Source organism: Natrix helvetica (genome assembly GCF_964273705.1).
Source record: "Natrix helvetica genome assembly, chromosome: 1".
Taxonomy (NCBI): Eukaryota; Metazoa; Chordata; class Lepidosauria; order Squamata; family Natricidae; genus Natrix; species Natrix helvetica.
The window spans coordinates 179,674,063-179,701,869 of record NC_138548.1 but is presented as its reverse complement, the minus strand read 5'-3'; the positions used below and the strand labels follow the sequence as shown (position 1 = coordinate 179,701,869).

The following is a 27,807-nucleotide window of genomic DNA, read 5'->3' as shown; positions in this document are numbered from 1 at the left end:
AACAGAATACAAATTAAGGCAAGATTGTCCTTTTATCCCCAGTACAATTGCCAATCATGTCACAAAGCCCAAACGTAATAACTTGCCTTGTTTATCTATTCTACATAGCACCTCTCTCTGTCTCCCTGTCTCTCTCTCTGCCTCTCTCTTCATTTTCACTAATTAAATAGCCTCTGTCAGATATCTAGCAAAGTTGGCCCCAGATCATGAAAACTACCATAATAAATTTTATTAGAATTGTTTATGATACAGGCTCAAAGATGAAAAAGCATATCTGCATTACAACTGATACAAGAGGAAGAGGCTATTGATAGTTGTCAGGAAGGCAATATATCCACCTTAAGGTTCCAATTCTCTCACAAAAATAATTGCAATTATTTTATTTTTATCCTACCTTTATTATTTTTTATAAATAACTCAAGGAGACAAACATAGCTCTTATTTTCCCCACAATAACAACCCTGTCAGGTGAGTGGGGCTGAGAGGAAGTGACTGATTCAAAATCACCCAGTCAAATTTCATGCTTAAGTCAGAGCAAGAACTCACATTCTCCAGGTTTCTAGCATGGTCTCTTAATCATCATATTTTAACGACCCCATAATCCCTTGTGGGATGGAGTCTGCGCTACTGAATGGAGTATGGTCTCTTAATCACTAGACCAAACTGGTCTTTTAGTGTATTAATTAGCAAATATTATTTATAGGATGAATTATTGGTAGGTTTTTCAATAAACTGAAAATACATTCAATGTATTTTTCTTTCTTAAGCATTGTGTTCATGTCCCCAACCATTAAGCAAGGTATACACTAAAACAACATTGAGACACCTTAAAAAAATAACAGCTAATATGTGAGCAATAAGACTACACCATTATGTATTTATTATATTGAATTATCCTGTTCACTCTTGTCAGTACAATTATTCTCCATATACTCGAAATCCATAGATACATGTGTAGTTTGGATGATGCCAATTAGTCAAGATCTTCAAGAGCATATATTTAAATTTATCTAAAGGTGCTCCCTGAAAATAAAATAAAAGGATCAGGAACCATAGAACACAAATAATCAAACATTACTAACCACCATTTATGCAATGTAGATCTTTGCAATTCTGCTTCTCTTCCCCACTCTAGTATATTAAGTTAAAATACATTAGCAAAATGTCATGGAAGTGACTTAAATACAACAACTGGAATATTTTCCTACCAGCTCTTCAAGGAAGATTTAAAAAGAGTTAGTAATCTGACCATAATCAGTTTTCTTTTGTTAGTTTGGATTTGAGTAAAAAACGACATCCAAATCTGGAGACATATCAAAGCCAGATTGTAATTCATATACTTATGCTCAAAGAGAGAGAACAAATCAATTTCTTTTACAATGTATCTGGATCTAAATTTGTAAAATTATACTGTTAGAAGTGACTTTAAGTATTGATGACCTGGTGAACCCAAGCCTTAAAGAAGATAGATCTTTGTATGTACAATATACCCACCCAGGGGTATTTCATAGACTAAGAATGGTGTGGTACAAATTTGATAAAAATTATGGCCATCCTACTTCTTTGGCTAGTATGGAAGTTTGAGCAGTCACCACGAAAAAAGATGTTGAGACTCTAGAAAGAGTGCAGAGAAGAGCAACAAAGATGATTAGGGGACTGGAGGCTTAAACATGTGAAGAACAGTTGCAGGAACTGGGTATGTCTAGTCCAATATTTGAGAAGTTGTCACAGAAAGGAAGTGGTTAACCTATTCTCCAAAGCACCTGAGGGCAGGCAAGAAGTAATAAAAGGAAACCTATCAAGAGATACAACCTAGAACTAAGGAGAAATTTCCTAACAGTGAGAACAATTAACTAGTGGAATGTCTTGCCTTCAGAAGTTGTGGGTGCTCCATCACTGGAGATGTGAAGAAGAGATTGGAAAGCCATTTGTCTAGAATGTTATAGGGTCTCCTGCTTAAGCAGGGGGTTGAAGTAGAAGACCTCCAAGGTCCCTTCTAACTCTGTTGCTCTGTATTCTTTTGATTTAATTTCCTAGATCATTTGATGCTTCTGTCATTCGTGATATTTAAAATTATTGATGAATAAGCCAGGTTGAGCCTATGACTCAGTAGAGATTTAAGTACCACATCAGGTTTCTAAATAATTTAGAAATTATAAATCTCAAACCCAACTCAGCCTTTTATCTCTTTAAAACTGCAGTCTGTCTCCTTTGGTCCCTTTTATGACCCATTCAGGAAACATAATATTCCATCATTGCAATGTTTCCTCAGTTTTCCTTTTCAGAATAGCTCCAAGTGGGATCCTCTAATCTTTTTAATGCTAAACATTAGCTTCCTAGAAAAGGTTTTTAGCCTGCAAAATTTTTTCTGTTAATGCTCATTTGTCATATCCAAAATATAAATATTGCCTTAAACAAAATCCATTGTGATTTTGTACTATTCTCAAAATATTATAGTAGACAAGATACACACAAACCGAAGATCTTAGATGACTCTGCTAACATTTCTGAGTGTTTGTAAATAATCTATGAATCTGGGTTTACTTACACTGTATGTTTTCTGTATATAATACTATAAGCAATCTAATTTGGCTGAGAGGATGTAGAGTAATTCTGAACAACTAAAAATATTTTTTATATTGAGATGTCATATTTATTTCATTGGCTGAATCATTTTGTTTTATTTTGTTTGTTACAAATTTGCATATTAGTTGCATTATATTTTTAATATATGCTGTTATACATTTGAAAGGGCATCTTCAGTGAGATATAAAGGCCTTCTAAGTTAAATAGAAAATAACATTTTGACTTTTTTAGCTTCTCAAATTTCCATACTAGCTACCTGCCAGAATAAACAGTTGCTTGTCAATTAAGTATAAATGTATGGTGATTTGCAATCTAAATTTAAACTATCTACAAATGGTATTTTTAAAATATTAGTAATGTTCTTTTAAATCAGTATCAGCCTCATAAAAGAGTGCAGGGATTGTAGCTTTTACCCAGACATTTATAAAAATGACATTACAGAAATGTGTGATAAAAATGATTGTAAGACTCATTCTCAAATTTCTTTGGCTGTAGCTTTTTCCCCTGTATATTCTGCAACCTACCTCTAATTTAAATGTTTGCAAAGGAAATCTATCCACTCTATAGACGAATGATCCCAAAAATTGTCCTTCTTCCTTCTCAAAATCATTTTTGAATCCCTGAGAAAAGGCAATAAAAGAAAAGGTAATGCAGAATCCAAGCAGCAGCATCTATTAAAATTGACAATACGACAGACAGAAGCTCACAATGCATCCCTTGCCTCTTCTGAATGTGTATTCAAAAGGGTCAGAGTTTGCTTCCTGACAGCATGACATTCTACTTTGACCTCCCATGTGGATACCCCTGAATCCAAACTCTATGTGAAAAAGCAAAGACTATTAGCTAAACACCCATGCGCTCTTAAAATGGCTCTATATATGGAGGCAGATATATAAAGAAGGAGGGAGGAGGACAGAGGCTTGCGTTCAAATACGTGCTGTGTAAGCTGGAAATAATTTTCACTGAACACTGTGGTTAGGAGTTGAATGTTTGAGACTGGTGTTGTGTGAAAGAAATTACAAGTAGCCCTTGATTTACGACCACAATTGAGCCCAAAGTTTCTGTTGCTAAGCAAGATATTTGGCCCTTTTTACCACCTTTCTTGCCACAGTTGTTAAGTGAATCACTGCAGTTGTTAAGTTAGAAACACAGTTGTTAAGCAAATCTAGCTTCGCTATGGACTTTGCTTGTCAGAAAGGTGATCGCATGACGCTGGCACACTGTAACCACCATAAAAATAAGTCAGTTGCCAAGTGTCTGAATTCTGATCATGTGACCACGGGGATTCTGCAAGGGTTATAAGTGTGAAAAACAGTCATAAGTCACTTTTTTCAGTGCCATTGTAACCTCGAACAAAGAACTATCTGCAAAGATAAATTTTAGGTTTTGGGTGGTGAGAGGAAAACCTAAGTGGTTTACATTTATGTACAGCTATTACAGAGAGAGTTAGTGAGTTACGTAAGGCTATCAACTATTTTGTTCGCAGCCAGAAGAGAAAAATAAAGTGAACTGAGAGAGGAAGTGATGAAAGTCCTGAGGATATCAGTCTCATTAATAGAAGGTTTACTACACAGAATCATGGTTTTTGGATGAGATAAACATTCCTCTGGTAATTATATCTTGAACTATTGCCCCTCAAGGGCAATTGATGTACAGCTACTGTATGCACAGCTGAATCCCAACATTATAGACTGGTATGACACCACTTTTCAACCCAGGAAAGAGGAAACTTTCTAATAAATATAAATACTCACATAGACAGAAAAATTCCGTGGTGCACTAGTTATCTCTTCTGTATGAGAAACTGTCTTTGAAATATGGTCCAGGGCTACTGAAGTCGGACGGACAGCTTGAGACAATTTGATGACTACATAACCTTGAGATCCCTTCATGGCCCAGCAATTCCCAGGGGTATTATCCCGCTGAAAACCAAACAGTCTGTGACTATCAAAAAGCAATAAAAGCAGGTCTTTTGATTTCTGAAAAGCGTGTTTTGGTATTAACTAATTTTACAATCAAGTCATTATTGATTTTTCTAATCAAGTCTTTATTGATTAAGCCACCTAAACTCAACGTCACAGTATGAGATCAAGACTAAATTGATTGAACATTCAACTGTAACTCAGACATTTCAAGGGAAGATTTGCAAAACTGATTTCAACGGAACATAAATTCAAGTAATTTAATCCAGTTTAAACTGAGTAGACAATGAACAATTTTTCATTGATTTTACTGAATGTATATATTATATTTATTGGAAACTGCCTCCAGCTAGAAATTCTGCATATCTACTCAGAAGTAAGTCTATTTAGAAGAATTTAGCACCAGCAAGGTGCGAGAAAAGAAGGGAAAGGGGAGAGGGGAGAGGAGAGGGGGTAGAGAGGAAGGGGGGAGAAGGAAGGAAGGAAGGAAGGAAGGAAGGAGGGAAGGAAGGAAGGAAGGAAGGAAGGAAGGAAGGAAGGAAGGAAGGAAGGAAGGATGGTTTTCACATGCATGCATAGAAATTAATACAGGGACAAGTCCTCAAAGATATAAAGAAAAGGTATGTGTTCTTTAGAGAAGGATGTGCATTCACAAAAAAGAATGGAGCATAGTTTTGAATAATGCAAGACCAGATGTGGGATGAGGCACTAATTGTCCCAGTTTTTCTTGATACTATTATGTAATTTATAATGGGATCCCGTACAGCAAAATTTAAAGGCATAAGTCCTACCTCCTTGAGACAAATAATGATTAGAAAATGAGTGGATCAACCTATTGACACTTGTGCCCAAAACGTGCATACAGCTGATAGCTCAGACTCCATAAATCTGATTCATTCATTTGCTATCACTCAGCAATGTTTTATCTGACAATTGCCATTTGGAGACACGTGAACTAGACTTCCTTCATGAGGTTTGAAAGATAGTGAAGAGAAACACAACCAAAATCTTTCAGAGAGATGGAAGAGAAAATATTGTTATTAAGGAACCCTTCCTACCTCTAAAATCGTATTTGGTGACCGCATATAATCCCAGCAGAACCCCAGCATACAGACTTGTGCTCTTGTGTTAAAGTTGTTGCTGAATTTCACGACATGGGCACCTACATAAAAGAGGGAAGATTCTTCATCAAGAATTAAAAGGAGTCACAAAGACTGAACCAAAAAGGGATGCTAATCAGAGCAAGCCAAATAAGCTGAAAGTAAAATATTGAACCTATGTATTACAGTTTCAAGAGTTTTCCGATATGTATTGGTTCCCAACTTCTCATACTTCATACTTCCCACCCATAACATTAATCTATTGATCTTGCTGTGCCGAACGACAATCCAGTCCCAATAGTGGGACAACATAACTAATTGCATGATGTCATTTCTGAGGGTGAGGAGGGAGGGGGGGTAGGATTAAATTCATATTCTATCCTTCTGTCAGAACAGAATAAATGAGAAAATGCTATTGCAGTCATGCAAATGGAGCTTTAGAAGGAACACACATTTTTGCCTATTTTTGAAGGTCCAATTCGTGCTCCCATTTTGCAGATTCTTGCATCTCCCAATTTTTTTTACATTTTAATCACAGTGATGTGGTGGTTACAAAAAAGGGACATAAATTGCAGAATTTCGGAAGCAGCAGATAGCTTTAATGGTTTCCCTGGGATTCGTTCTGCAAAACACTTGACAAATTTCCCCCAATACTGTAAGTATATTTGTAGAAAGATAAAGTTCCCCCAGAGAGGGTAAATACTAACATTATTTATTTTATATTTTATTTTATATTTTTGTGAAGGGAATATTTGTAGTGGTACCTGAAGGAGCAACAAAAGCCAATCAGTTATAGCCAAGTTTAAAATAATTGCAAGTCACCACTGAGTAATTAACAAAATGAGCAAACGGTGATTGCCCAGTGGGTCTTTATAAACTCTAGACTCACCATAGATAGATATGCTTGTGCTCATATAATCTTGCTCTGTAATCTGTAAGAAGTGAACACATCCTTTTTTTTACTGTGCTGCTGGTTAAAGCCTATATTTTTTCTAGGTCAGTTGGAAGTTGTTGTGAAACACAAAGCCAGTATGCTGGTTAAGACATTGGACCAGTACAAAGGAGACACACTTTCTAGCCTATCATCTGCCACGGAGGTTCATTAGATGACTTGGAACCAGCCATCCTCTCTCATCCCAGATTACTTGAAAGGGTTCTTGTTATTGGGGGTGGGGGGGTCCTGTGTAAGGCAGATGTGACTCTTGCAAAGAAATAGTAAATGCATATTGTAAAGCAAATTCCATAAGATTAAAGGCAATAAACGGCAGGATAGTTGTTCTCACTCTGATGACCTTCAAGCATGTTGCTCCAAAATTTCCATCATCCATTAAATACCATCTGGCATGTTTGTTGATCATGACAATGGGCAGTGGTGGGATTCAACCGGTGTAATAACCGGTTCGCTGAGCGTGCTTCGTGGAAAAAGTTAGAAGGGTGCATTACAGAAATATTGTTGTACGTGAGGCTTACCTTCAGAGCTCAGTGCGTAGTCTTTCTTCCAAAAATAGCTGCTTTCATTTTGCGTGCTGCTCCCTTGCTCAAATATATGCTGTGGAATGGAAAGGGAGGACAAATAGGAGAAAGGCCAACTCTGCTGGGTTATATTTTGTGGGGGTTAGGGAAGGGGATGGGAAGTCAACTTGGGACCTAATCTAATAATGGGAAGGGAATCTGCAGTCCCTTTAGACCAGCTCCCGATAGCTTTAGCCAACATAACTGGGGTTGCGTTATGTGATGGCCCTAAATGAGAGAGGAGAAATCCAATTGTCTGCATAGTATGTTCTATTGCCATAGATCTGGAAATATTCACTCCAAAAAAGAGACAGAAGAAGATATAGATTCGAGTAATATCTATGTATGCAAGTAAACACACAACCATATGCTAACTTAGATAATAACAATACCTCTAGAAAATGCTATAATGAGGAAAACATGGCCAAAACATTTATGGGCCTGCTTAATTCTGCTACCAAAGTGCTGATGCTTTGCAGGACAAATTCAAGCTCCTTCTTGGCTTCTTTCATTGTTTTTTTCCCTTTCCCTTTTAAATCAAACATGTACCTTCCTATACATGGTGCTTTCAAACAGATAAATATCTCTCTAGCCAGAGGCCAGGCTAATTCTGTAAGACCATCCGTCATGACTGTGGGGAAGGCAGTTTGAAATGCAAACTGTTGATATGTCAGTTGAAAAAAGAACAGAACAAAATAAAAACCTGAACCAAAACAAGACAAGGAAAACAGAGCCTAGGGCATGAAAACTGATTTGCTCAAGCATCTGAAAGATTACAAACCACTACAAGAAGGAAGGTTTAGGATTATATAGAGTGCAGTGACGTGCGGTGAGGTTTATGGCTGGTGAGGCTGGTGACGTCATCAGGAAGGTGGGGAATGGGACCACATGTGCTGGAGGCTGAGGCTGCCTCAGCCTCCAGCACACGTGATCCCATTCCCCGCCTTCCTGAGCGTGCTCTGCCGGCTCGCGCTCCGCAGTCCTCGAAAGCGACTGGGGAACGACGAGAACCTTCCTGCCTCTGCTGGACTTTGCGTGCTCTTCGCGACTGCATATTGCAGTCGCGAGGAGCGTGCGAAATCCAGCAGAGGCAGGAAGGTTCTCATCGTTCCCCAGTCGCTTTCGTGGCTTCGTCATCTGGGAGCACCGACAACATTTCTGCCTCCGCAGCTCCCGGGCGCGGCCAGACGGATGTATATAATATTATAAAATTATATATATATATACAGTATATAATATTATATACTATTATTTCATGAAGAGAGGTGAGGCTCTGCCTCCCCTGCCTCCCTTGACCGCACGTCCCTGATAGAGTGCATGATTGGTACTGGCTAGACATCATATGATTTCAAATAGGAAGTCCTTAGAAATGGTAGGATTTCTATTGATGTTCCCGATCGGGGTGAGGTGGGGGGAGGTCTGATAAAATATCATATTTATAAATATCAATTTATCAAGGTCTGATAAAAATAGTATATCATATTGATTTATGCTGGTACATTTTTGATCTATGGACTAAATTGCGGTAATTATTTCAGTGATTGCTAGGCCTGAAAAATAGTGGAAAACAGTATTGGGCAGAAGCAGGATTGTATTACTACTAAAAGCAAAAATGTATTTAGCAAATTACATAAACTAACCTTCTGGGTCTCCCAATGTCCATGGATATTTTCAAGGGCATCTACAAGAGTCTGGAGTCCTGCAACTTTTTGACGGAAAGATCCAATCTGTTTGTGGAGATGCTGCTGAAGGGCCTCATTCTGGCGACTAGGCAAAAAAGAGCAAAGACACTTAAAGTAAGTTATCTATCACACTAGACTAGATTAAACCTAGATCAACTGTTGGGTGAGCCCGTTGTTTGGAGTTACACTTCAGACTCCAGAGGAGGGATTGCATGGCTGCTCGGAAGCAGAATCATTTTTTTTTCTGAGGGAGGGAGGGAGGGATGGTCACAAGGAACACATTTCAATTCTCTGACACCTGGGGTTTTTCATCCCCCAACTGTGTATGTGATATGTGCATCTGTGTTTGTGTGTGTATAGCTGCTCACCATCTGAGCTGGATCAAAACACTAGTCGGGGCAAGGAAATGTAAACAAAATTGCTCATGCTTTATCGTATCTCCACTCTAGTCATGATCCAGGCAGAAATGTCGCATCCTGCCCCATACATCCCTACGACCAATCCGCTCACACAGAGAGGGACTTCTTCGGGTGCCGTCCGCTAAACAGTGTCGGGGGGCGACACCCAGGAGCAGAGCCTTCTCTGTGATGGGCCCAGCCCTGTGGAATGACCTCCCCCGTGACATCAGGATTATTTCCGATCTCCGCTCCTTCCGTGTACAGCTGAAGACCCACCTCTTTCAATTATCTGGCCTGGCTCAACCATAAATTTTTTCTTATTCCTCCTGACAGTCCATTCAAATTTTTTAAATTTTTAAATTGTGTTATTACTAATGAGGTATTTTAATGGTGATTTTTAACTGTCTAAATGTGATGTAATTTGTTACCTCCTCCGTGCATGTATGTCTTTGTATATGTGTATGTTTATGTGTTTGTACATATGTTTTATGTTTTATATGTTTTATTGTACGCCGCCCCGAGTCCTGTCTGGAAAGGGAGCGGCTAATATATTCAAATTTTTTATTATTATTATTATTATTATTATTATTATTATTATTATTATTATTATTATTATTATTATTATTATTATTATTATTATTATTATGTCTGTTCCTGTTGCTCAGTGATATGGACAGGGGTGGGTTCCTGCCAGTTCTAACCTCTTCTATAGAAGAGGTTCCACAAATCTACAGTGCTTTTTTGAACTGGTTCCAGCTCCCTCCCCCCGCCCGTCCGCACATCATCAAGATGAAGAGCGAGGGGGGGAATTCTGGGAGTTGAAGTCCACAAGTCTTAAAGCTGTCAAGTTTGAACACTCCTGGGGTTTTTTTTCTAAAGGGTTAGGGGTGCAAGGGTCTTGTAACTTGACAGCTTTAAGACTTGCACACTTCAATGCCAGAGTTCCTGAGCCAACATGACTGGAGGAGGAATTCTGGGAGTTGAAGTCCACAAGTCTTAAAGCTGTCAAGTTTGAACACCCCTGGGGTTTTTTTCTAAAAGGTTAGCGGTGCAAGGGTCTTGTAACTTGACAGCTTTAAGACTTGTGGACTTCAACTCCCAGAATTCGTGCTTCAAATGCCAGAGTTTCTGAGTTTCTGAGCCAACATTTTGGTTGCTAAGCAAGAGCGTTGTTAAGTGAGTTTCACCACATTTTACAAGTTGGCCACGCCCACCCAGTCACATGGCTGGCAAGCCACTCCTACCTGGGCACATGGCTGGCAAGCCACTCCACAAAACAGACCACACCTACAGAAGAGGTTCTAAAAAAATTTGAAACCCACCACTAGATATGGATCATAAGCAAACCTACCATTAAAAATCATAAGCACAATTGCTAAGAGTAGCTGCAGCTGAAAAACTGAATGTTCTTAGATTTAGGAGAACACCACCAGAGATGCGGGTGGCATGGATATTTGTGGTATAAAAAAGTCAAGGTTATCATTATGTTAGACATGCCACATTCAGAATATATAATAGATACCAAGCCAGGTTGTGCCTGAAAACACCTTTGTGGCTGTCAGTACAAAAAGCATTTTATAAATGAGGAATAATAGACCAACACAAATGGCTAACCTCTCATGAATTATTAGCATTTTGTCAAGGAAAATGTAAAATAAAATCAAGAGAACAGGTGGCAGAGAATATAGTTTGCAAAGTCATTTGAAAGATTTAAAGTAGACAAAAGAATTTGTGGTTTTGAATATTGTAAGACTCAAATAGAATTGTATACAAATGATGAAAATATAACTGCTAAAATGTATAAACTTTAAATGAAAAGTGAAACAGAAGAACAAGTAAAAGAGCATGTGATAAAGTGGGCTAAAACTTTTGGTTATAATGCACAGATGGAACAATGGAAAATGTGGTTGAAAGGATTGAAATTTACACTGCTGTACATTTAAAGGGTATTTTATAAAATTATAACCACAATTGCTTATTATACCAATGTCATGATGTTTTCAGATGTAAACTAAGGACTTATTGATTGGCATGTTGCCCTACTTAGGACAAAATTATAGGAGACAGTACACCTAAAATCATTCTATTAAAAAATTACATTTAGTCCTAAATTCCAAAAATATGAGACTTCATCAAAGATTGATAGTATATATTGTACATTCCCTGCTGAGCATTCAATTTCCTACAACTTTCTGACATTTTGTTGAGAGAACATTTAGGGCTTCTTCCACAAAGCAAACCGGTTTGTACTTCTTATTTTTTTCATTCCCAACAAAAAGAGGTCACTGTTAAAATATTCTTTTATTCTATGTAGAATCTGCTACACATAAAAGACTCATCCATTTCTCTTTCATCTCTAATTTAGCAAGCTGGCTGTTGACAATATCCAGACGTTTATGACATTTACATCTCATTCAAGGACCTGAAGAATATCTATAATAGGAGAACCTTTAAAAAAAAATAAAAAAAAATCACCAGCATTTAAGACTGGAAGGCTACTATCAGTATAAATCTTTTTTTTTTAAGCTTAAGAAAAACTTAAGGTCAGCCCACATTCCATTAAGTTCAAAGTCACCTAGAGTTATAGCAGCCTTGCTGGGCAGGCATTTTAGGAATTCCAGACAAGTGAAAAAGTGGAAGAAGACTGGGAAAAACTGAGTAACCGATTATGGTCTTTTCCTCTGGTAACTCTTCTACATGAAGAGAGGATAGATTTATTAAATACATTTATAGAGGGTAGGGCTCCTCTTCACTATTTTTTTCCATCACTTTTGTTTCACCATTTAAAAAATGATTTTGGCTGATGCTGAATGATTAAAGCATCCCTATTAGCATGTTTCCAAATCTTTATGGGCAATTCATTAATTAAAAACAATTTAATTCATTAATTAAAAACAAATTTCCAAATCTTTTTACCTTAATTGCATCTTCATGATCTGCTTGAAAATATTAGAGGAAGTGCATAGGCCAGACATAAAACCTAGAAGTAAACATGAATTTCATTAAGCCCCTTTTCAGAATTATTCAGTAGCATTTGGTCACTTAATAACTGTAAATATGACATGTTTTGAGTCCTATTTCAAATGAGATACAGGTAATCCTTGAGGCCAAAATTTCCTAAGCAAGACAGTTAAGGGAGTTTTGAGCAATTTTATGACCTAAAGAAGATTGAAGGCAATTTCCTTTCTATTTTCTTACGGTTGGGTAGAAGAAAGAAGTCTTTAGTAAGAGAGCTAGGAACAGATTGGCAAGATTATTGGACATAATTAACTTTTAATGGGAATTCCTTGGAAGAAAGACTCAGCCAGTGAGTTTGCTAAAGTATGTCTCTTCCCAGCTTTTAACAAATATCACGAAATTGAATTCAGTTGCTTACATTCTACAAAGAAACATCCAGAAAATGAAATAGGTATGTGTTTCTGTGACTTCTCAAGATTTCAAAGGCTTCCTGATGTACAGCAGAGATAGCCATAGGGCAGTATGTATACAGTATACAGTACATATGCACACATCATCATCATCATCATCATCATCATCATCATCATCATCATCATCATATTAGCCATTGATTATCCACCGCAAGATGAAGGCCTCTTATATACTGCATTTCCCCAAAAATATGACCTACCTCGAAAGGAAGTCCTACTTTGATTTTTACATATGCATCCAAGATAAGTCCTACCCCCAAAATAAGCCCTAATTAGGACCCCACCCACTCCAGGGTGCACGGGTAAAAATTAAGCTAGACTATGGATGTAGGAGGTGGAGCTGCCCTACTACTTACTTTCGGGCACTTGCAGCCAGGCCTCACACAAGCTGACACCGCCCTTGCCAGCCCATTTTGTCTGCAGCCAGCAAGGCCTGCAAGGCTTTCCTAAAGGCCTCTGCAGCTGATAACAGAGCTCAGGATCGATTTGCAGAGGCCTTCAGGAAAGCCTTGCCGGCCTCAGAAGAAGTTCCTGAAGGCCTCTGACAGTGAAAAGGAGGCCCACAAATAAGACCTGGTGCCTTTTTTGGTGGCTAAAAAATATAAGACAGGGTCTTATTTTTGGGAAAACGTGGTGTGTGTGTATCTCTCTGTGTGTGTACATACATACATACATACATACATACATACCTTTCATACATACCTATATATCTATATATAGATATGGAGATATAGAAATAGATATAGATGCACATACACACATACACACACACACACAAACACACACAAATAATAAATAAATAAATAAATAAATAAATAAATAAATAAATAAATAAATAAATAAATAAATGCCACTCTATTTTTGGGTAAGCAATGGCTTGCAAAGTGTAGAAAAGGAATAAGGTAGATAGATAGATAGATAGATAGATAGATAGATAGATAGATAGATAGATAGATAGATGGATGGATGGATGGATGGATGGATGGATGGATGGATGGATTGATTCCTGTCCCTGATCAATACACCTTTAGTGTCACTGAAGTGTTCCTTACTCATTTATCCATAAATATAGGAAATAAGCAAGGGGCTGTCACACACTCTTATCAAAATAAAGGTCATGCTAGACTAGAGGGAGATTGGTAAGTAACACCAACTCAGCTTAGTTATACAGGTACAAGCAGGAAATAGCCCATCCCAACATAGAACCTGAATTATGCTTCCATTTCCAATGTTGGCTATGGGGGGGAAGAAGCTCAGACTAATGAAAGCAGCCTTGCCACATCATGGTGCAGCTATGTGTGTGCACATTGTGATGTCAACATGCATGCCCAAAAGGATTGTTTCCAGTACAAAAGTGCAACACTGTTTTGGCCATTCTGTTTCTGTTGCTATTGCTGTCTTTTTCCTTTCCCTCTGCACAATCAGATAAAGGAATCAACCAAAATTCAGTCTCACTTTTCTCCATTTTAGGATTATCATTTATTCCTAGTTTGGTGTGATAAACAAGCTAGGGATCATGATCTAAAATAAAAACTTGTTTCATTTCCAAACAAGCAAACTAGAAACCTGGGATTATTTAGCTAGTTTCTTTAACAAACTAGAATTCATTTTAAATTACAGATCCTCCTGTTTCATTCATAATAACAGGACAGGGGTTGCGAAAGCATCATGAAGCTCTGGTTTATATCTTTTCCCAGTTATGGAGAAAGAGGAGAGAGAGAAAGAGTGCTTTAGGTGAATTTCCTTTCCTTTATAGGTCTGCATGGAATTGCTATTTATTATCCTGTGTAAATGCTGACAGAGCTAAGGTCACACATGGCACACTACTCAGAAGATCAGGGATCTGGGTCATCAGGGTCATCTAATGCAAGATCTTGCTCGGTACAAAATCCATTGGAATTTTTCTGATAGATGACCATTCCGCCTTTGTTTGAAGATCCCATTAAGCCTTGGATCCATTGTCTACAAATCTCAATGGTTTCACGCAACATGCTAAGAGGTCAAACCAACTAAATCCCATGATTTCCTAGTATGTTGGATGAACCAAATCCCCAAGTTATTCCATATTAAAATCTACCAGGCTTCCAAAATGCAATATATGTATAATGAGTCCAGCTGGTTATTTAAAACATCATGAAATTTCTTTAAGTGGGTTTCTCTAGTGCAGAGGAAAATTATAAGAAGTCAATTCCATGCTCCGGATTGATTTTAAGACAGTCAACCCAAGTGACACCATTGAAGAGACAAGGTCGTCGAAGCATTTCTTTTTTCCAGTAGTCTTAATATCATCTGTATATTTTTCACATGCAGGGGAAAAAAATCTTTCTGAAACTGTCAACAAAATAAAAATGTATTTAGACTGGCTTGTTAAAGCACTCACCCCAAAGGAGGCCCACGATGAATATTAGCGTTATGCAAACCAACACCTTCATGAAAGGCCTCCAATGTGTCTCTGAGGAAAGGAAAGCAGAGCGAAATGGACATTAATTCAAGGTGAGTATTTGCTCTGTAGTGGAAATGACGATTACACACAACCAAAGGATACAAAGATTTACAGACAATAGATGTGCAGCTCTCTAGATTGTAGAATTTGAAAATAAACAGGAAAGTCATTATCCTACAGAAGTGGGAGGGGTGTGGTTTTTTTTTTTTTTTTAAGAATGTGTTTATTCCAATATAGTTAGGAGCACCAGAGGCACTCCGAGGCTCAACTGGATTAATTCTCACATGGCTGTAATCACCTTAATCTTAATAATCATTATCAGTGTATAGGTATTGCAGCTTTGCAATGTTTTTCAATAATCCGGCTAAATTGTAGATTTTGAAACCAATGATAAATCCACAAAAGAAAATCCAGCAGATGAACTAGGCATGAAGAAATGCACATCGGTTAGTGGATGTGAAAGGTTTGATAGGAAAAAGGTTTCTGAACATGTGAGAGTGCTTATAGAACTCCTGAAAGTAGCCGTTGCCTGACTGTTCTGCATAGCTGCTGCCCAACCCTGCAACGGATTCCGGAGTTTTCCTTAGAATCTGACGCACTGCACAGCCCTGCTAGTTCGATTTACTGCACATTCTTACCCAAGCCAACCCCACCATATTCATTGGGAATGAGGATAGGGTTTCAGCTTCATGAAGTAAGCCTAGGCACATCTAGTCAGAGCTTCAGTGAGATCTGTTTTCTAAAGAAGCACAAAATACAGCCAGTCCTTGATTCATGACCACAGTTGAGCCCAAACTTTCCGTTGCTAAGCGAGATATTTGCTAAGTGAGTCATGCCCTATTTTACGACTTTTCTTGCCACAGTTATAAAGTGAACCACTGCAGTTGTTAAGTTAATCATACGGTTGTAAGTGAATCTGGCTTCCCCATTGACTTTGCTTGTCAGGTCACAAAAAGTATCACATGACCCCGGGACACTGCAATCGTCATAAATATGAGTCAGTTGTCAAGCATCTGAATTTTCACATGTGATCATGAGGATGCTGAAATGGTCATAAGTGTGAAAAAATGGTCAACTTTTTTCAGTGCCGTTGTAACTTTAAATGAACTCTTGTAAGTTGAGGACTACCTGTAAAGAAGTGAAGAGAGGTTTGCCAGAGAGAGTTCTTTGGCATCACGATCACTTTTTGATGCAATGCTTTAAATGGTGATTTAATGAATTCCCCAACCTCACGGCATGTACTATCATTAGCAAAGCATTACTAAAGACAGCCACCCAGGGCTCCAACTTTCCCCAGGGCTCCAACAAACTCCTGTACATTTAGAACCACCATTAAAATTCCTATCCAAGACTGACGTTACATCAGGATGGCTCCAGAGCAATCTAGAGAAATGCAGGTTCTATTCATGGCACTGCTCACTGCCCATGTCTGCTAAGTATATTGGAAGTTGATGATAGATGGTGGTCCACCAAGAAGGCACCATGTTGAGATATCAGCCCCAATTGCAGTTCTAGGAATTTTGTGCCATGAGGAAAGTGCTTCTAAGGGTACAGTCCTTTAGTTTAGTTCATTACCTGTGGTCTATATTCAGCAGAGCATAAATATATGTGTAGAAGTAGAGTCAGGTTCAAAGAAAGACAATGAATGCTTATTAAAGAAACACATACAGTACTCCAAGAGAACGATTGAATGTTTGAGTTTTCTATTCTTATGATGGGGAAAAGGAGAACATGGTTTTCTTCCTACAGAAACTAAACTAAAAGTGAGAACCTGACAGTCTTCCAATGTAAGGAAAGCAAAGAGGCAATAAGAGGAACAGAGAGGGAGTCACTTCTTGCTATTCCTATTGCTAACTACTCTAAAGTTGGTCAAAAAGATTATAAAAAGTGTGAAGAGAAGATGCTTTTGAGCTTTGTGAAATATTCTGTTCATCCCATGAATATTTTGTTCCTTCTAAAGAAGCATTCTACTCCCTTCCCAGGTGATTTTTAGCTAAAGCTGTCTCTACTACTAGATAGAATGTGGGCAACCACCTACATTGGTTAATTTGGAATACAGGCAGGGATTGGCTTCAAAAGTTTTAGCAAGCGGTTCTCTGCCCTGTTTCTGGGTGGGTGTGGCCATGGTGAGCATGGCCTAGTCGGCCTCCTGCACCATGGTGGTGGAGTGGTTTTTTCCCTTGCCAGGCTCCAGAGGCTTTCCTTGAGCCTTTGGAAGGATGAAAATGGCCTCCCCAGGCTCTGGAGGCCCTCTGGAGGCTGGAAATGGGCCTGTTGGTGGCCTTCCCAAACTTCCAATAGGCCCGTTTTTCACCCTCCCCAAGCACTTACCTGCATCCAAAGTGGGCCATATGGGGACTCCTGGGAGTGGCGGGGTGGGGCCAGCCAGGAGTTGGATTTGGGGGTTCTCCAAACTGCATAGAATCTTAGCTAGAGGTTCTCCCAAACTCCTGCAAACCCCCAGCAGCCCACCCCTATAGAGGTAGTCCTCAAGAGGAAGAGGAAGTTTTAAATAGCTTTGAGCACACTTTGATTGGGGAGAGAACCCTGTTTTCCTCATTTTAAGCAGCCAAATATGTTGGGCCAATCCTTTTTTAAAGATGCACTGCTGGCCCCATCTGAAAGGAAAATGTGTTCATGTCTAACATACCTAGAATAAGTGGCTGCTGAACCTGGTACACTGTGATGTTAGCAATAGGTTCCACCAAGCGGGGAGTTTCAAAACAATGCTGGATAATGAAAGAACTCTGATCCAACAGGTCTTTACCTATGGGAGACAAATTACATGGTTAACATTAGTCTAGTACAGAGGTCTCCAACTTAGGCCACTTTAAGACTTGTGGACTTCAACTCCCAGGGAGTTGAAGTCCACAAGTCTCAAAGTGGCCTAGGTTGGAGATCCCTGGTCTGGTACATTGCTTGCCAGCACAGCAATCAAATAAGGGAGTGATAGTTGATTTCTATGTAGATTGGTATAGAGTTAGGAAAAGGCTCAGTAAGCCAGTTTCAGAAGCCATGGAGATTGCTAGAAGGTGCGCTGTTCTTTCTTGGCCCACTTTGTTAGCATATTGTGGCAGGAAAGGAAATACACAAGGGTTATTGCTATTGGCAAAGTTATTTGCCACAAAGGTTATTGCCACAAAGGACTTGCTGCCAGGCTAGCTACTGTTTGGGCACTGGAGCTCTCTCAAATACCTTTATGTGAGACGTGCATGAAAGTACCTTACATGTTGCCAGGCTCTGAAAACTATCAGCAATCACCATCCTGCAATGATGGAGTGAAATGGCTACAAAATACCAGTGTCAAAAATCAGAATCATCTGATCAGATCATGTCTTCATGATCAAACACTGCTCTTTTATAGATGTCAATCATTAAAAAGAGCTTCTGTCACTTGGTAACTGCCTTCTTCTTTGCCTTTTTTGACCCTCCCCCTTATCCATGGGTTCCCCTCTGCATGGAAACATTCTCAGACCTTGTGAAAGGCATGATCTCCATTTCCTAATCTCCAAGCCTGGATTGGCAAGCAGCTGTCTAGTGCACTGTTGACTGAGAGGAAATGTGCCTGCACATTCATGCAGGATGAAAGATGGTCAAGATTGAGAATACTTTGCCAAATTCAGAAAGGTTGAAGCCAAAAGGTGGACCTTCTCCCATCAAAATGAAGGGGATTTGCACATGTTTAAATCTGCGCACAACAAGATTTGATCTACCTTAAATGCACATGACAACATGAACACAGTGAAGTCACAATGGAAAGCTTACTCTTTCATGCATGTCCCAATGTCAAACACAATGGTTTGAGTCATGGAATTGCATGTTCTGTTACTTGCAACTATCACCACCCCACCTGTTCCCTTCCACAAATATCTCCGGTTAATCTTTTACTTTTCCTGGTCCTTTACAAGTGAACTTCATTGTAAGTATACTTAGTCATTATTGCAATATATCTTACATATATTTTCCCAGTTGAAAATCAGGATAAATGTTGAGCTGATCCTGAACACAAATATAGAATTTCAGTGTTTAAAGAAGATAGAATGATGCCCTTATTATTATGATCTTAGCTGAGAGATCTTAGCAAGGAGGGCTGGAGAGCCAGGTGAGAAGCCAGCATTTCTATCATCTGACTCCTCCTGGCTTTAGCGGCTGGCTGAGCTGCTTTCTTTTTCGCCTTGATGGAAGCCAGAAGGTCTGCTTTCCACTGCTTTTGCATTGTTCTGAGGGTACTGGCAACTTTCAGCTGGGAAGAGCTGCTCTATAAGCCCAAACCAAGCTGACATGTGAAGTCCTGATGCACTTGGGTACAAAGGACCAAGGCATAGCCACTGGCACAGCCGCTGATGGACCAATTGCATCCATTGCTAGATCATATTACCTTTAAACAGTGCCATAACCCCTGATAATTTCCAGCCTTGATTGGGTAGCATGCTCTCCAAAGGCCCTCCATTTATTCCCTTTGGAAACTTCAGATGGTACAAAATGTGGCAGCTACTATGGTCCCTGGAATAAAGTATCCTGTAGGGACCATGTGATGCCAGTTTTGAAAAATCTACACTACTTGCCAATTTGTTTCTAAGTACAGTAAGCCTACTTATTTTTAATGCCTTAAATTGCTTGGCCTGGAATCTCTGAGACATTTTTTCCAACGCCCACTCGGATCATCTGGAAGACTCCAACAATGTCAGCCATCCTGTTTGATCTCCAGAAGATAGAGCTTACTCCACAGCTGCCCCACATACATGGAACTCCCTTCCAAATGCAATCCAGGGGCTACATCAATCCTGCCCTTTAACAGGGTTCCAAAAACATCCCTGTCATTGCTATTTCTTTTTTCAAAATGATATGTTAATTCCATTTTTAACATAAGATTACATATTTATATTTGTCTTTAAGATTTTGGGCATATTGTATGCTACTCAGGGATTTCGGAGATAAATGGTCTATAAGTTATATCAGTAATTGAATGTATTTGTCTGTGCTTGACATTATTACAAATCCGGAGGTAGCTAGGGAAAGAGAGCAACCAAGGGCTCCCTTCACTTGGTCAATGAGCACACTCACTACAGCAAGGCTGTGACGGGTCTTCAGATCTGCTGCTTTTTGTGTCCCAACTACTCTGGCTCCAGGCCTCCTGCCATGTTTTCTTCTCCAGCTCTTCTTGTAGAACAAGAGAACGGCGCTTCCTGCGAATTTTTTTGAAAACCCTGAAAAGGAGAGAACATTCAGATCAATATTCATTCGAGAGCAGCCAGATGCTTCCTCCTGTGCAATTCTGGGGCATGGCCACCAAGAGAAAGCTGGAGAAATTTTCAAAATTACTTTAAGATGCCTAAGTGAACATTAAAAACATCCGTTGTCTGGTGCAATTTGACATCTCGGTCAGAGGTGGGTTCCTACTGGTTCAGACCCGTTCGGCCAAACCGGTAGTGGTATGCCGGCCTGGGTCTCAGAACCGGTAGCAACCCAGGCTGGACACGTTTCTGAACCAGTTTCCCGGTCACCGCTGCCACCATCTTTTTTTTAGTTCTGCGCATGCGCATAACAATTTCCATTGAACTGTGCATGCACGCACTTCACACATCCAGCACACGCACGAGTAACACTGGCAGAAACCACTGCTGATCTCGGTTGAATCTTATGAGAAGCGAATCCAAGCTTTTGTGCAAGGAGAACTCCACACAACTCCAGTGTACAAAGTATTTTATCGTGGCTTCAAAAAGAAAGCGTATGTGGCAAGTATTCTAAATTATCTTAGCTAGGTATAAAGACCTGGAAATGAGAAGTATGAGGCCTTAGCACATGGCAATCAGTCCAGATCCAACCTAATATATTTATTCTAGGGCTGCCCATCCAGAGAGAGATCAATGATAATGACCATTTGCAAAATATTGTATATAACTTTAATAAATCAGCAGTATGAATTGATATGAGAAACATCCAGAAACTCTAGTAAAACTGTACGTTTAATCATGGAAAATAAAAGGAAGGGGGGGAGAGGGTAGGAGGGAAGGGAAGGGAAGCGATCCACCCAAAATTAAGAGGGGGGAGCAGAATATTCCAGGCTCACTAAAATGCATGAGCAGCCTTGTTCACCATGTATCATTACCCCAGCTGCAGTCCTCATTTTCCCTCAAGGAAGTTATGCCATCCCAGGCTATTGCTCCATCCTGCTCTGGAGATATTAGGAGAAGCTGATTAGACTCCAGAAACTTTACAGAGATTGTGTTTGAAGCAACCTTCATTTCTGCCAGCTCCCCAGTTTCAAAGAATTCTTTCCATGGTATTTTGAAGGATTCAATTAGGGCAGTGATTCTCAACCTTCCCAATGCCGCGACCCTTTAATACAGTTCCTCATGTTGTGGTGACCCCAACCATAAAATCGGTGTCTCGGTTCCTAAGACCATCGAAAATACATGTTTTCCAATGGTCTAAGGCGACCCCTGTGAAAGGGTCATTCGACCCCCAAAGTCCCGACCCACAGGTTGAGAACCACTAGCTTCAGGGGACCCTGAAGTAATAGTTACTTTGAAGAACTGAATTTATACAAAAGAAAAAATGTGCATTGGTTCTAAATACACTGAAATGAAATTTGGTAAGCACCACGCTAGTCTTATACCATGTTTCTCTGAAAATACAACCTACCCCAAAAATAAGTCCTAGTGAAGGGGATGGCCGTGGCCAGCACAGGAGGAGGCAGCCCTTCCCTTCCCTGGTTACCTCATGGCAGCTCGGGCCCTGGGCAATAAATTAAAGGAGCCCCTTTGTACCTTTTCACTCCTGTTTCCCGGTATGAAATGGGTTTCAGCTTTTGGAGGATGGCCAGTCTTTCACTCCGTCGTTGCATTGGAATTCTCCCAAAAAACCTTAAAATATGATGGAGCCTATTCAATACCATCAACGTAATTCAAAGTGCACATAACAGTTTTGAGAAAGTTGATAAGGTACTACTTTTAACGTACGTGCTTTGTATAGGAAGGACCAGGGCAGCTGGTACAGAATTGATATAATAAAGTCAATCCAACTTGCCTCAACAAGGACAATCATGCAATACAGGTTGTCCTCGACTTATAACAGTCCATTTACTGACCGTTCAAAGTTACAATGGCACTGAAAACCCGTGATCTTTGATTGTTTTTTGCAGCGTCCTCAATGGTCATACGATCAAAATTCAGATGCTTGGCAACCAACTCATATCTATGATGATTGACGTGTCCTGGGATCACCTTATGTGAACTTCTCACAAGTCAATGAGGAAGCTAGATTCGCTTAATAAACATGTTAACAACTGAAGTGATTCACTTAACAACTATGGCAAGAAAGGTCATAAAATGGGGTAAATTGCACTTAACAACTATCTTACTTTTTTGGTTCGATTGTGGTCATAAGTTGGTTACTTCATATGGCAGTACGTATAGATTAATGCAATATATCCAGGGGTGGATTCCGGTCGCTGCTGCAAGAACTGGTTCAGGGGCATGGCAGGCCGAGTTACTACCTACTCAGCCGAACCAGTCCAAACCAGTAAGAACCCACCTCTGAATATATCTGTGGCGATGCATAAGTGAAGCTAGGCAGATTTTCTTGAAATAAGACTGGCTGACATAGCAACAAAACTGGTACAAGGCATTTTGGGCTCTTATCACTCCAATTAGATTTCTACAGCCAATACAGTAGACTATACAAAAGTCATCTTCCCAAGAAGGAACTGTGCCACTCAATCATAGCTGAATTCTTCTAAGCACTTCCTCAGACTCTCCAAGTACTTGTGTCACACCTTGTTTGCTTTTTGCCTTTATCCAACTCTAAAAATTTCACCAAGGAACTGTTCCTCAACCTCCTATGATTAATAACTACAAAGCAAAAGAAGAGTTGGGCAGACTTGAGTGCCTCTTTTGCAATTTAGTGATGCTCTATTCCCTTTCTAAAGCAAGTGCTTTGGAACTTCTAAGCTTTGAAATTCAGTTTGGCAAAAACATAGTGGCTAAAGGGCCACATGGATTAACCTTTCTTTTCCTCCTTCTGCCTTCAACCCATGCAAAGACCTGCCTCTTCTGCCAAGAAGACTAATCTGGCACAGTTCTTCCCTTTATGTATTAGGGCCAGAGGTGGTATTCAGCAGGTTCTGACCAGTTCTGGAGAACTGGTAGCAGAAATTTTGAGTAGTTCGGAGAACCGGCAAATACCACCTCTGACTGGACCCACTTCCATCTATTCTCTGCCCCACTGAGTCACAGCTGATTGGGAGGGAATGGGGATTTTACAGTATCCTTCCCCTGCCATGCCCACCAAGCCACGCCCACCAAGCCAAGCCACACCCACAGACCCAGTAGTAAAAAAATTGAATTCTACCACTAATTAGGGCATGTGGAATAATATTCCCCATTGCTTTCTAGCCCATCAATCATGCATCTGTCTAATAAGGATACACAGAATGTTTAAAAAAAAGTTCTACACCAACCTTACAGTGGCCTAATCCTGCTTCTCCTGACTTGGTAATATTTCTTGGAATATTTCTTGGAATATTTCTTGGAATGAATCACATTTTTAAGTGATACCTGAGCCCAACCCAAAGGCAAAGGGATGTTAATAAGAGAAATAAGCTGCATGTATTTAAACCTCCCAGGACAAATAGCCTAAAACAGGATGACCTCATAAATGAATTCACTAAGATAACACTGCACAAGGTGTGAGGTCATGCATGAGGTTGCTGAGTGTCTCTCAGATAGGAAATATTTCTCAATGTCCTTGGAGAAAACCCTCTTCTATTTTTGGCTCCCTTATAATTCATCACGGGGCTACATTCCAAAATTATTAATAATTGTTTTAATACTTCTATACAGTTAATTCCTATTAATATCCTGCCCAGTTATTGAGATAGTTAGCAACAAATAGTTAATTAAACATATGGCTAGGGATGCTCTGTCCAAGATTCTTTCATATACTTAGAAGTATGCCTACACATAGGACTATTTCAATTCATCAGGAAGCTTTGTGTAGACATATTACTTAGTGGGTGAACCAGGAGTGAAATTCAGCAGGTTCTGGAGAACTGGTAGCAGAAATTTTGAGTAGTTCAGAGAACCTGTAAATACTATCTCTGGCTGGCCCCAGAGTGGGGTGGGAATGGAGATTTTGTAGTATCCTTCTCCTGCCATGCCCACCAAGCCACACCCACAGAACCGTTAGTAAAAAAAAATTGAATTTCACCATTGGGGTGAACCTCTTCATGTTCTGTGAATATGTGGAAGGTCTCATGTCTTTCCTCTTTTATGTAGTATAAAAGCCTAATGCTCATAACGTTTCTTCCCCCTGCTGTCATGGAAGGGAGGAGGAGAAGATACTGGTTAACTATAAAGCAGCTTTGAGAACAAGAGAGGATAATAGAAAGAAGGAAAAGTATTTGAAAAATTGGAGGACAGATTTCTACATAATAATAATGTTACATATTGTTTCCCTATCAAGCAAATATACTTATATAGCCAAATATACATTTCCTTGTTTTAAATTGCTCTCAGGATTGTCATGATGCCCTTGGTGTTTCTGAAACCGCTTTCCAAAGAAAATATAATCAATGAAACAGCCACCTTGCCTATAACCAGGTGAAGACCTATAAAAATGAGGACTAGGACTTTGAGCTGAAACTGATAAATCTGACAGATGAAACCAATCCAAAACAAAGAATCTAACAATGAAATTTATGTAAGAGAAATACCGCGGGCCTAATCAAGAAAATAACACAATTATAAGATTATGAAAGGAAAAAGACTCAAAAATATGTCTCATGAGTTTGCTATATTAGCAACAGTATCAAAGTCAATTCTTTTTTATTGTATTTTAGTGTTTTAAAAATGTCAGGAGAACTATTATCTCCACAGGGGTTCTTACAGCATGTCAGTGAGTACTTTTCTATGTAATAAGGTTGTTTTTCAAACAATGTGCATTCAGACTATCACAGCTAGAATCAAAACTATAATTATACTTTTGTTTCCAACAGCTGTGGCTCAAGGTAATGAAAGTAGCAATATATAGGGAGAAAAAGAAATACCTGTTAGATATTAACACTAGCTACCGTGGTTTCCACTTTAGTCCTCTGTTCCGGCGGGGGCAGAGGTTTAATCTGATTGGCTAAGAGGTCTGACAGATCCCTATAAAAGGAGAGCTGTCAGACTGAACAGTTGCTGGATTGTACATACTTGTTCCTCTGTAATAAAGAGCTGTTGTTGCGTTAAGCCTGTGTCTGCCTTCTCATTGCCCTATCTAACACTGGCGACGAGGATGGGATCAAGAGGCAGATAGGCAAAGAACGAACAACGAGACATCCAGCAAGTAAATCCAGCCCGGAGCATCGGCGCGGCATCGAGTGACCATTTTGAACGGCAAATTCAAATCACCTCAGACAAGAATGGCCATACATGCCCCGCCAACTCCGTATGACCCAGTGGCCGAACACTGCAAACACTGGGCCGAACACTGGGAATCGTATATGCTGAGGTTCGAATGCTTCCTCGAGGCAAACGACCTCATGCGGGTTCCCGACTCCCGCAAGAAAAACCTCTTCCTGGGCTACTGCGGCTGAGAGGTCTTCGAAACAGTGAAGGACTTATCAGAGCCAACTCCGATCCAAGCAGTTCCTTGGGCGGCGTTACAGCAGACTCTAAAAACTCACTATGTGCCCAAACTGTCGAGGCACGTTCGCCACCACGAATTCAACATGCGGAACCAAAAAGAAGGGGAGTCCATAAACCAATATGTTGCGGCCCTGCGAAAGGCAGCAACATATTGCAACTTCCTTGACTTAGACGACCAAATTTTAGACAGCTTAATCTGCAGAGTGTGGGACATTAACCTGCAGAGACGTCTGCTAGCCAGATCGAACATGTCTCTGCAGATCGCACTCGACGAAGCTAAGGCGTCCGAATCGGCCGACAAGTCCACGGAAGCATTGCAGCGCCAGCACAACGTGCCACAAACCACGCAGAAGCAAACACACGTACATCACAAGGCCGCTGAACAAGAACTCTCTGACAGCGAAGACGATGACTCGCACCTGCTGCCCTGTGCAAGCAGCGGAGGGGACCATGCCCGGTCTACCTGCCAGTTCCAGGACACAACCTGCCAGCGTTGCGACAAAAAGGGGCACATTGCCAAAGTGTGCCGGAGCGAATTCCCTGCCACTGCCTGGCAGCCAAAACCAAATCCAAACCGCCAACAGAGGCCCAACCCAGGGGCCTGGCGGAAAACTCAAGGGCGCCCAGAGAGAGAACCCAAAGTAACCTATCAAACCATGATAGGGCAAGTCCGCACCAGGCGGCCAAAAAAGCTGAAAGTCACAGTCCTCATTGAGGACGCTCCCTGCGAGCTTGAAGTCGACACTGGATCATCCCTCATGATCACCTCCTGGTCGACCCTGAAGCAAGCCATCCCGAGCCTGAAAAAATGGCACCTTCGCACACAAGACATCATGTTGCGCGACTACCAGGGGAACCGAGTCCCCATCGTATTCCAAGGCACCTTCTGGGTGCAATTCAAAGACATCTACACCAAGCTTCCCATGACCATGGCCAGTGCACCGCTACAGAGCCTCCTGGGGCTAGACTGGTTCAAAGCCCTGGGGTTGGAAGTCACCGGGATCAACGCCATAAGAGACGGCAGCACCGAGGCGATTTTTAAGGAGTTTGAGGATGTCTTCAGCTCCGGTCTCGGTAAGTATGTGGGGACGCCAATTTCTTTTAATTTGGACCCCAATGTCGCGCCTATCAGGCTTAAACCCAGGAGAGTGCCTTTTGATCTCCGCCCTAAAATCGATAGGGAAATCGACAAACTGGTGAGCCAGGGGATCCTAGAACCAGTCGACCATGCACGCTGGGAGACCCCCATAGTGACGCCGGTCAAGCCGGACGGGTCAGTCCGCATCTGCGCAGACTATAAATGTACAATTAACAATGTGCTGCAACAAAGCGCCTACCCTGTGCCCATTGTACAGCACCTACTACATTCGCTAGGGCCAGGAAATCCTTTTGCTAAATTAGATATGGCGCAGGCATACCAGCAGTTGCCTGTAGATGGCACCACAGCGGAGGCTCAAACCATCGTGATGCACAGGGGTGCATTCAAATGCCACCACCTGCAATTCGGAGTTAGTATCGCCCCTGGACTGTTCCAAAGCATCATGGAACAGCTTTTGCAGGGGATACCAGGAGTCGTCCCCTATTTCGACGACATTTTGGTATTGGCTGCAAACGAGGCGCAACTTTTAAAAAGAGTCAGGGCTGTTTTGACCAGAATTCGTGAAAAAGGCCTCCGGCTCAAAAAAGAAAAATTCAAAATTAATGTACCCAGGGTAGAATTTCTGGGGTACATGATTGATGGTTCTGGGATCCACCCGACATCCCAAAAAGTAAAAGCTATTCAGGAAGCCCCCACACCTCGCAATCAGGCCGAACTGCAGGCATTCCTTGGGCTCCTTAACTTCTACAGTGTCTTTCTCAAACAGAAAGCAACAGTCACTGAGCCCTTACATCGCCTCCTGTCCAAGAACGCCAAATGGTCCTGGGGCCGAGCCGAAGCCGCCGCATTTGCCACGGTAAAATGCCTGCTGACTGCTGACTCCCTGCTGGTCCAGTACAACCAAACCCAGCCACTGGTGTTAACGTGCGACGCATTCCCTTTTGGCGTTGGCGCTGTCCTCAGCCACCACATGCCAAATGGTTTGGAAGCCCCCATTGCATTTTAC

General features: G+C 40.6%; 1 protein-coding gene across 1 annotated transcript; it reads right to left on the bottom strand.

The window, feature by feature from the left end:
• Positions 1–918: 918 nt before the first annotated feature.
• LOC309394077 (SUN domain-containing protein 2-like) lies at positions 919–26,154 on the bottom strand (the record flags this gene model as incomplete). The annotated part of the gene is made up of 11 exons (XM_081956800.1): positions 919–1,023; positions 3,111–3,206; positions 4,341–4,508; positions 5,567–5,670; positions 7,079–7,157; positions 8,761–8,887; positions 12,117–12,180; positions 15,009–15,080; positions 17,722–17,838; positions 20,136–20,278; positions 26,069–26,154. 11 exons carry the CDS (start codon positions 26,152–26,154, stop codon positions 919–921), a joined length of 1,161 nt encoding a protein of 386 aa, XP_081812926.1.
• Between the last annotated feature and the right edge of the window lie 1,653 nt (positions 26,155–27,807).